Source organism: Hordeum vulgare, chromosome 2H (genome assembly GCF_904849725.1).
Source record: "Hordeum vulgare subsp. vulgare chromosome 2H, MorexV3_pseudomolecules_assembly, whole genome shotgun sequence".
NCBI lineage: Eukaryota > Viridiplantae > Streptophyta > Magnoliopsida > Poales > Poaceae > Hordeum > Hordeum vulgare.
The window spans coordinates 592,719,417-592,730,610 of NC_058519.1; the positions used below are offsets into that span (position 1 = coordinate 592,719,417).

General features: G+C 42.7%; 1 protein-coding gene and 1 pseudogene across 1 annotated transcript; both read right to left on the reverse strand.

Moving 5' to 3' along the window:
* Positions 1–5,196: 5,196 nt before the first annotated feature.
* On the reverse strand, positions 5,197–5,294 carry LOC123433771 (annotated as a pseudogene).
* Positions 5,295–7,289: 1,995 nt separating this feature from the next.
* On the reverse strand, positions 7,290–9,651 carry LOC123430669. Its single transcript, XM_045114519.1, has 3 exons — positions 8,982–9,651; positions 8,584–8,819; positions 7,290–8,352 (listed from the first exon to the last, which is right to left on the reverse strand). Exons 1-3 carry the CDS (start codon positions 9,553–9,555, stop codon positions 7,624–7,626), a joined length of 1,539 nt encoding a protein of 512 aa, XP_044970454.1. The 5' UTR covers positions 9,556–9,651; the 3' UTR covers positions 7,290–7,623.
* Positions 9,652–11,194: the final 1,543 nt, after the last annotated feature.

Genomic DNA, 11,194 nt, shown 5'->3' on the forward strand with positions numbered 1-11,194 from the left:
CGCAAAGTAATCCTCTATCACGAATCTCGTGATCTCGTCGGATTCCTTAGAGGAAAACCTCAACTCTGGGGAGAATCAAAGCTTCACCGGGATTCCTATACGCAAGATATATCGCTAAGGTAAGGCAAGACTAGCAGGACCTCCCGTCGTGTCGACGACCCTGATAAGAGCCGTGTATCTCAGTCTCGGGACACGACGGATGAGCTAGACGTCGGGATGGCTAAACCTCTGGGTGACCAGTGGGGCCCCGTACATCGCTCAGGTGGGACCAACACTCATGAGGAGCACTGGCCCGGGTTGTTGATTAAATTCCTCGTGGTAGCTATTCCCTATGCAGATTATTATGTGATTAGCAGATTAAAACCAATGTTGGGTCCTGCCGGACAAGTCTTAACACTACGCGATTTATCAAGGGGGTCCCCATAACAACCCCAAACGTGTTAGGATCGATCAATATGTAATCAAACACCGGTAGCCGGTAACTATGGCGGCAATAACGGAACAAAGCACCCGACAAAAGGCTAGGCCTTCCGTCATTTACCAAGTATATAGGTGCATTAATTAAATAATAGAATTTAGATAATGATATCAAGCTCATGTTGTCACATGAGACAAAGCACCTGCATCTAGCAACGCTAACATTAGTAGCTGAGCACAGCCTACTTAGCCATTCAAGTTTGCTAGGAAGGGATCAGTGTTTGGGTTCATGGCATATCAAGAGGCAATTTAATTCAGTGGTAGGCAGCGAGCAATATGATGTGGAAACGCAAACTAGCATAACAAGTCTAGAGATGGAATCAAGGTCATATCATCTTACTTGTGATATCCTCAGCTTGGAATGGTTCTTGATCGTCCTGCACGTACTCTCCTGACTCCACGTATTCGTTCTCCGATCCCGGTGCTACTCAACATAAGAATAACATTCAATGAACAATAGCACCTCGATATGCAACAAGCACATGATGCATAAGATGAAAAATGAGCATGCATCACTATTTCTATCACCAACACAAACTTAAGAAGCTAAAACAAGTTCCTGGACAGATCTGCATGCTAACCTATTTTGACATGCATGAGAATGCCATGATCAGATGAGTCTCGTGAAAACGATGCAAAACCATATAAAGAACAATACAATCAGAGCTACGGATCAACGGGAATCAACGAAACAAGATATAAAGCCCTACATGTCAAAATCTTCACCACACACTCAAATGGCACAAATCTGGTATTCCCAGGTTGCCAAGACATAAAACAACCCATCATGGATGGGGTGGAGCAACTAATAACACCACAACATCAACTAAGCACTCACAAACATCAAAAAGACAAAACTACATAATCTGTCATAAACTGCATCATAGCACTTTGTGAGCTACATGCAAAACACCTACAGCCACCCAACTATGACAAATAATATATGTGGCTGTAGCTAGCCAAGAATACTACCAGCACAAGCAAGAATCACACAAAAAGGAATTAAACACAGGAAGATACAAGGCTGCAAACTTTCCCAAAACCATCAGATCTCAGGGACTTGGTGAAAATTCCTGCACCTAACTTTCTGTCTTTGCTCTGAAGCTTTTTGACAGCAGACAAAACAATACCTACAGGGATCCAAATGACTTGAAATTTTACAGGGAGCTAGACAAACATATCAGGTCCAACTTTCTAGTTGAAATCTAGGGCTAGATCACAACACAATGACCAGCACAACCTCATCTACAGGGGAAGAAAATATAACCAGATTCTCAGACTTAGTGAAAATATCAGATTTTCACTAATCTGGAATTTCAGCCACATGCCTACTTTGGATGGGCACAACTTGCACACATGGATTCCAAATCATGAATTGAAACCAACATGTGGTAGAGGGGGTCACCCTCTTCTACCACAACCAAGAAACAAATACAAGAGCACATCACAATCCATGGAACCAAGCTCTAAACTTAGAAGAAAATGTAAATATGACTTTTCTAGAAAAATGTTCCAATGGCAAAAATGATTTCACAAATGGATTCCTGGGATCTTTCTACCACAAAAACATATATAAAACACATGCACTTGCTTGGAGCAAGTGAGCTCAAACTAGGAAGGAAAACTGCATAGAATCCAACATATAGGAATAGTGCATCAACACATGTGTTATTCACTAGAACGACACCTACACACTCTATTGCACACTATCACAAGGCCAATGGTGGCATGAGTCCATCACCAAGCACATGGACACACACACTCACACTACATTTAAGCAAGAACAAACGCAACCCACTCACGCACCTACACATACACACTCACAAGGATGTGTATGCATAAGTGTGTGGGGAAACACACACACATGCACAAATCCACTAACTCACAAGGCTTGATCCCAAGTGCTTGTGCAATTTCACAAGCATGTGTGTAGAGCCACACACACACTCACCCTCAAGCACTCACACGCACACATAAACACACACATCTACCATAACACACATGAACACACATACATGCTCTCTGCCACTCCTCCATCAAGCAAAAGGAAAAAAATATAATGACACTTGTCACCCATTGATCTAGGCACAAGTATAGCAAACAAAGCAAGGGAAAAAATATTAGAAAGAAGGAAAAGAAAATGGGGTCTCTCTGGGATTCGAACCCCAGAGCCCCTGGTGCAAGACACCACACACAATCACTGCGCTACTTCTACTGCCTTTGACAGAGAGATGGGATGAACAGGGTAAAGCTTCCCTATAGATTACTATGTCGAAAACAAACGAACCAAAAAGGTGCCGAAGGGCGGACTCGAACCCACGCCCTTCTCATCAGGCACACGCACCACTACCACTACGCTACGGCTCGACGACTGACATATACGCGTGATGAAAACATAAGAAGAGCCTCTCTCCTGCCTATCTGCTACCCTGAACTACCCTGCTCGCTGGAGACAGAGAAGGCAACGTGGTGCAGACTGCCCACGGCCCAACGTCAACGAGGGGAACGCCCTGGCCGTGGCGCTGCTAGCACGAGGGGGAGGAAGCCCCCCTCTGCGCAACACACCCTCATGCACTACCTCATCCATCTACTACCACCTACCATCAACCTGCTACTGCTGCTGCTCGAACAGAGAGAACACACACGCACACACATACGTCGGATCCGGGCTGATCTACGAAGGAGGAGGGAAGGAGGGTTGATCTTCACCTTGGGGAGGAAGAGGGGTTCGGATCGGGGAAGATGGCGCCGCCGGAGAGGAAGAAGAAGGCTGGAGAGGTCCCTGTAGCCGAACCGAAGGAGCGAAAGAAGGAACACCGCGGGCGCGCCCTTGACGAGCTCGGGGCCGTCGGTGTGGTCGATCCCCGGGGGCTCCTAGCGCCGGGAATGGATCGCGGGGAACCACCCCGAGCTACCGGACATGCTGGCCGGCGCCGGAGACGACGAACGCGCGGGGGTCGGCACGACGGGCTACTGCTATCTCACTGCTACCCTATAGAGGCTTACCTGCCGACGGGAGAAGAGAGAAAGGGAAGGAAGAGAGGTGGCGCCGGCGATCTGGGGAGAGGGGAAACCCTAGGAGTGGGAGGAGGGCACAGACGCCGAGAATAAAAAGGGGGCCTCGACGTGGTGCACACGGCGGCAACTCGCCCTCTCTCAGCTTCTGACGGAAAGGTGCAGGGCGCGGACGGCGTCAGGTGGGAGAAGGAGGCGCGGGGGTGGGCTCCTGGCGCGAGAGGTAAGGAGTGGGATGGGCCGGCCTATGGGAGTGAGCCCACAGGTGGCGCCATATATAATAAAGGCCACCCTGCCTCTTCTTTTTGACAAAATAAAACTGGGAAGAAAATAAGCACAAGGCTATATGTGGTGGGAAAAAAATCAAACTAAAAATGGCCCTGGTCATTAAAAATAAATAACCTATTTAAATAAAATACAAATGGTTTTTTTGGAGCAACTAAAATAATTACGAAACAGCAATTGTGTTATTTGTTTTGTGATTTCTTGCACCTTTAGTACACTCTACAAATCACCAAATCTGGCACCCAAACATCTCCACAATTAACTCGAAACACAAGACATTTTTAAATCAGCTTTGGGGAAGACGGATTTTTTTAGCATGAGATTAAAAGAGAGAAAAGGGTTTTGCAAATAAATAGAGGGGGTTTGAAAATATGACAAGCACAACTACCCTTAGTACTACCATCACAACCACATGAAATCATAACACCACCTCAGGAGATCACAATGACCACCACAATGACCACCACATCACTCCTAACAAGATCACATGCATCACAAGGTAAGGTAAGGATGGTATGTCATGGATGCATGCATGCAAAAGGAGAATAAGAACACAAGGTGACACATGAAATCATAGACACAAAATGACATCATCATATCCATGACAAGGTGGACCCACATGCAATAGGTTCCAAATATGACAATTACACACTTGGGGCATTACACACATGATGACCCGTGACAGGGAATAGGCGCCTCTTACTCCTGCCTTGAAGGAGGACTCTCCGTGTTTCCTGATCCTTGACAGAGAAGAATTGGGGGTGAAGTTCAAGGTAAGCATGGTTATCTTCCATAAGTTGGTATGCGGAAAGAAGATTTTTGGATGCACATGGAACATGAAGAATATTGTTCAATCTAAGTGAGCCTTGGGGAGTATTTAAAACCGAATGATCAACATGTGAATATCCATACCTCGTCCACTTGCAGTGTGAATTTGCTCGTTGCCGGTGTAGCGATCACGGACTGCAAGCCGTTCAAGGTCGCGTGTCAAGTGATCCGTGGCTCCGGTGTCAAGATACCAATTGGTATCTACGCCATAGGAGTTTGTACCAGCGTTGGCAGAACGATCACTGCCACCTCCACCTCCCGTTTGGCGCTGAAAGTTGTTGTTGTAGTTGCGGTCATACCTTTTCTTGCAGCGCCAAGCTCGGTGGCCCTCAAGCTTGCAGAGTTGGCACTTGATCATGTCTCCTCCACCTTGGCGAGTGTCGGAGTTGCTGGAGGCATTGTTGGGGCGTGAGCCCCCGCCTCCAGAGTTGTTGTTGCTGCCCTCTAGAGTTGCCACCAAATGGGTGGCTGAAGCCACCACGGTTGCCTCCCTTGGAGGCCAGATTGGCGCTGGAGTTGGTGTAGGCGCTCTGGGATTCCATGCGAGCTTCGGCCGAGAGCATGAGGGAGTAGAGCTCATTCAGGCCTACCCCTTGATCCACGCGCATGGATATGGCAGAGACGAAGGGATTGTAATCTGCATCCAAACCTTCCAAGATATGCGAGACTACCTCATCTTCGTCAAGCGGCTTACCATGCGCCAGTTCATCAGCAATGGTTTTCGTCTTGCAAAAATATGCAGCAGTAGAAAGATCCCCCTTGCAGGTGCGACCAATCTGAGAACGAAGTTGACTTATCTTGGCTCGAAATTGCGACGAGAAGCTCTGCAGAATAGCAGCGCCAAACGCCTGCTGCAGTGTCGAGATTGTTCACCTGAAGCAAAACCTCTCAAGTCATGGTGGCGAGGAGGAAGGTGAGGACCTGCTGGTCCTGGGTCACCCGGATCGTGTGCTCCGGGTTGGCCACCTCCTCCACCACCTTCTTGCCGGAGACCTCCTTCTCCGTCATCAGGATCGGGGCTGGTTCCTTGATGGTGCCGTCTAGGTAGCCGATCATGCCGGCGGCCCTAATGTGTGGCATGACCTGGGTCTTCCACACCATGATGTTTTCCCTGGTGAGTTTTTCTGTCACGGTGTGACCTAGCGACGCAAGAGAAGGAACAGCCATAGCGACAGAGGAGGAGGAGGACATGGCTCTAGTAGATGCGATGGGAAGAGTTTGTTCTGTATACCATGTAAAAACTGAGGCTGAAGCGTATGCCTTTCGGCAGGGGCGCGTTCGTGTTTATATAGGAAGAGATTACAGATTGGTTGGGATGGATTGATCTTCAAGAATATAAACAGAAGGAGGAGATCTAATCCTAACAATCCAACACGTTTACAATAGAGATAAACCCATGCACGCGCCTAACAACTCGGTTTATACAACACCGAGATATACAATGTTTAACACTGGAAAGTCAAATAAGTGATCAAATAGTTCTGCACATTTGCACATAATTGCCTACAACTATATCATTGTTTATATAGTACATAAAGAAGATCAAAGGGCATAGTTGGGTGCAACGTTGTCATTTATTCTTCAGTGCGCTAGTAGGCAGGGTTCTCATTTCATCTTGAACATCCATCTGGGATCTTGTTTGTTGAGTTGTGAAGTAAGGATCATTTTTGTGATAAGCATGCGATGGTCATACATATCCTGCATTAGACATAGATGGAGCACACGCAAGCATATTGTCTGTAACATACTTCATCCATTTCTAAATACAAGTATTTTTAAAGATTTCAATGCGGATTACATATGAATGTATATAGACATATTTTAGAGTGTAGATTCATCTGTTTTGCTCTGTAAGTAGTCCTTTATTTATTTATTTTTTAAACTTATATTTAGAAATGGATGGAATATAATTTATTAGTATTGACATCAGAAGCATGGACATCAAAGCCGTCTTAAGTTGCCTGACTCAGCGACCGATAGAATTTCGCTGTCTTATAAAATTAGTTGTATGAGCAAATCATTAGAAATAAGAAAGACTATTTATTGACCAAGGACATGAATGAAGGAATCATGAATATGGCAACACAATATTACGGAGCTTTGCATGAAGCACATATCGCTGATATAAGTAACCTTGGTACTATTACTAGAAGCGAACGCACGTTTTGCCGTTCCGTTTACTCCATGTCGCTACCTTTTTAGAAACCCATGTCGCTACCTTTTTAGAAACCCATCAACTTATCGGCTAATTCCCCAAGCCATCGACATTCCTGATAGCCGAACAACATGATGTTTCTAGTCTAGCACAATAACAAGCATAGTATACAACTGGAAAGCCAAATAAGTGATCAAATAGTTCTGCACATTTAAGAAAGCACCAAAATGATCAAATACAGATAATAATTTTCACAAAACCTTAGGTCATCCAACATTTATTTATCCTACAGAGAATAAACAATATGAACTATACACAATTGGTGCAGATGTAATTTACACTTGAGAACACCAAAACCTTGCAAATCTAACACTTATTTTGACAATTTGAACACTGAACCTGTAGTCTATAACCATGTACGCAGAGGGTTTCTTTGCTTATCAAGATTTAGCATGTGTTGCCTCAAAATATAAGATAAAATAACATTAATATAGAATAACCTTAATATAGTTCCATAGAACATACGGAATTAGTGACATTGTACGGTACTCTGCTGTACCAACCAAACATTAATTGGCTAAACTCTCAAGATATCATCGAGAGGCCAAAAAAAAGTCAAACTTACATTTTGCAGTCAATAGTAAACATTACCTCTGTTCCTAAATGTAAGATGTTTTGGCAGTTTAAATTAGAATGCCAAAACTCTTATATTTTTAAAACAGAGGTTGTAGTAGACAATTTAAGTAAAATAACTGACAGCCAATACACTAATAGTTTAACATAGCATTACATATAAAGCTGGAAAGACAATGGATAGAGTTGGACAGCTTTAAATGGCTAACTGTATTTAATTTATATAAAGTTCACGCCTGGACGTCATCCATACACTCCTCCCTTGAGATAAACTGCTTGTCTCGAACAAGTAGGGACCAAGCAACAGTTACTTCCACCTTGTAGGAGGCAAGATCACATATGGCCCGACTTATTTTGCTTTCCTGGGCTGGGAAGAAGACATGGCCATGTTTAGTAACAAAACCATTTGAAGAAAGGGCACGGATGATAACTTCAAGCTTTCCATCTAACTCTACAGAAACAACATGCCTTGACAGATCAAGGCAACCATCCCAATTGTTAGCTGTCACTTGACCTTGAAGCACAACCTCATCTTCATGTTTCAGCTCCGAAGATCTGTCGCCAACACAGCTAACTTCACCTTCAAAGTAACCATCTGAACTGTCATCCATCACTTGATCCAGAAGCACAGCCTCATTCTCAGGTTTATTGGGCTTAGAATGTGCCTTGGCAATAACTAGACCACCATGTCTAAAAGGCCATTTCCTCTTTCTCCAATTAATAACACGGACACCGACTACAGTTGCTTGCACTGTCTTCTCCAATTTCGCACACCGTAACACAATTTTGCAGGAGTCATTCAACATAATGGCCTCATTACAGCTGTACTTGAAGGTCTGATGCATGAGCACTCTATCTTCTGACTTCATCCTGCCCTTTACTTTCAGTTTAATGTCAAACTCAACAGGATCTATGACCGCAATTGCACGAGACGGGCCAGTCAATTGCAAAAAAGGATTCTGCATTTGTCAATAATCATAATTAACGCAACAGAGATGCAAGCAAAAAAAGAGAAACTGTGCAGAAGTTTTTCAGGAGGAAATTAAGTACAACCTTTTGAGAGAGTGCAACAGTTTCGCTAAGCTAGCAGTTTAGTGTCCAACTTAACTAGTACATGCTTATTTCTAAATGCATCTGTTCATAACAAATCAACAGTCCAGAAAAATAAAATACAAAAACACGATACAGACCTCTGGAGTGAGTTTCTGGCAGACATTCCTTTGACGCAAGAAGAGAATGTTGCGATTGTGATCCACGGTATCTCGGGCAGCAATCATGCCATACACACGCAGTGGCCACTTCAACTCAGGAATTCCCTTTATTTCTGCGACTTTGATGGAGTATATTTGTAGAGTGCTGGTGGCGAAGTCAGCATAAGAGGTGCGATACGTTGTACTGTGTGTGAAGTGCATAGGACTCAATGATGCTGCAGTCACCGAAAAATAAAAGATTCAGATAATTCATTCGGATACCACAAGTGAAGTAAATCTTTTCCTCAACAGAATGAACTAATTTGCTTCCTTGAGACATGCAACAGGAAGGAAGAAAAGCAATTAAGGTACGATGAGCAGAGAACATGTTTATTCACTCGCATCTTTGCAGGGACTGCTGAACATCCTGGACAAAGTTGATTCCAAGGAGCGACAGTAGATATCAAAGAACTGTTCAGTCTGCATCTTCTCCTCCATCCCCTCAGCTTCCTCAATCTCCAATTTTGCCACCACATCCCTCTCCACGCCTTCCTTTCCCATCTTCTTGGCTTGCTCAATCTCTAATTTTGTATCTGCTGAAGTGGAAAACCTCTCCGGCAACTCGTCGCTCCCCATGGCTCCCTTCACAGCCTCGATTGGTGCCTCGTCCGTCTCTCTGGCTTCCTCAATTTCATCCAATTTGATTTTGGTCTCCAGCTTTATTCTCGTGAGGTTGAGCTCAGCGGCAACCTTCTTCGTCGCCGACTTGATCTCCAATAACGACTTCTCGTGCTTCCTCCTTGCAGCATGCTCGATGCCCTTCCTGGATTCGGATTCGGCACTCTTTCCGTTCACCTTCCCTTCCATCTCAGCAACCCGATCTCGTATCCTCTGTGTTCCCGCGGCTTGCTCGACGCCCTCTCCGATACTTTTTCCCTTCGCCTCCGCTTCCATCTCCGCCTCTGCTTCCATCTCAGGAGACGGCTCTCTGGAACTCGTCTTTCCGCCGCCACCCGCCGCCGCTCTCCTTTTTCTTTCGATTTCGAGAACGGATTGCTTCGTTGGGGTTCCGACGAAAGGGGGAGATGTGGGGTGCACTATATATTGCGTCTCAGTCTCAGCCCGGCCCAGTAGAACGACACACACACTTCCAGAAGGAGCGAGAGGGTGCCATGGAAAACGCTCTTTGCGTCAAATAGACGGACAAACACAAAGGGGCGCGATTGACTGGGCAGTTTCGGTTTTTGCATTTTTTTTTGTCATTTTATTTCTTTCTTTTATTCCTTCTTTTTTTTCGTTTTTCGTTTTTCTGTTTCTGTTTCTTATTTTCCTTTTTTCTATGGTTATTTATTTAAACTAAGTTCATGTTGGAAAATTGTTTTTCAAATTCAGAAAATATTATTGCCTTTATAAAAATATATTAAATTTCAAATAACTGCCACTTTTTAAAAACATTCATAACATCAAAAAAAATTCGGGATTGTAAGAAATGTTCAACATTTTCAAAAAATGTTCGCGCTTTAAAAAACTGATCCTATTTTTCAAAAAAATATATTTTTTTCATTTTTTACTGGACTTTTGTTCCATTTTTCCTTTTTTGACATTTTCTAAATTTTGTTTTGAATTCCAAAAAATATTCTCGTGTTAAAATTTTGTTCACAATTTATATTTAAATGTTCCTGCTTCCAAAATGTGTTCATATTTTCAAAAAATGTTCATGTTTTAAAAAATGTTCTCCTATTCAAAAAACTGCACGATTTTTCAAAAAACGTTTCTTTTTTCATAAATTGGACACTATTTTCAAAATATGTTCTTGTTTCTGTTTTACGAAAAATGTTTCTATTTTTTACAAAACGTGTTCAAATTTTGTTCGCAAACTCTAACAATAATCATGATTTTAAAATGGTCGGGAAGTTTATAAAATGTTCTTCATTTTCTAAAAAATGTTTGCCATTTCAGAAAATGTACGTAAGTTCAAAAACTGTTCCTGTTTTAAAAAGTGTACATAAGTTAAAAAATCCCGTTTCAAAAACTTTTCAAAAATTTCAAAAAATGATATTTTTTGCAAAAAATTGCTTTTTAGAAAAATATTCTGGATTTTCTAAAATGTGTTTCCAAAAAAGGTCTTGTTTTTCGAAATTTGTTCACAAGATTCAAAAATTGTTCACGTTTGTAAATTGTTCAGTATTTTTTAAAATTGTTCTCATTCTTAAATTTTGTTCTCAAGATTCAGAAAATCCACGTGCTTTTAAAAAATTGTTCATGCTTCCAAATTTGTTTGGGGTTTTCAAGATTGTTCTCAGTTTCAAAGTTTTGTTCTCAAGATTCAAAAAATGTTCGTGCTTTAAAAAATTGTTCGGTGTCCAAAATTTGTTCAGAATTTTTCAAAATTGTTCTTGGTTCTAATATTTGTTCTCAAGATTTAAAAATTGTTCATGCTTTAAAAGATGGGAAAGTCTTACCTTTCACCGGCTGATCCGCGCGATCCATCCGCCGGTCGCTCGTTCATTGGATCTCAAAAAATGTTCGTGCTTTAAAAAATTGTTCGGTGTCCAAAATTTGTTCAGAATTTTTCAAAATTGTTCTTGGTTCTAATATTTGTTCTCAAGAT

What these genes read in the sequence shown, in the direction of transcription:
- LOC123430669 (XM_045114519.1), bottom strand. Translation starts at nt 9,555, where the DNA reads ATGGAAGCAGAGGCGGAGATGGAAGCGGAGGCGAAGGGAAAAAGTATC. An exon ending in CAGTCCCTGCAAAGATGCGA is followed by an intron (nt 8,820 to 8,981) that starts GTGAATAAACAT and finishes CGGTGACTGCAG; the next exon opens with CATCATTGAGTCCTATGCAC. An exon ending in GCCAGAAACTCACTCCAGAG is followed by an intron (nt 8,353 to 8,583) that starts GTCTGTATCGTG and finishes TGACAAATGCAG; the next exon opens with AATCCTTTTTTGCAATTGAC.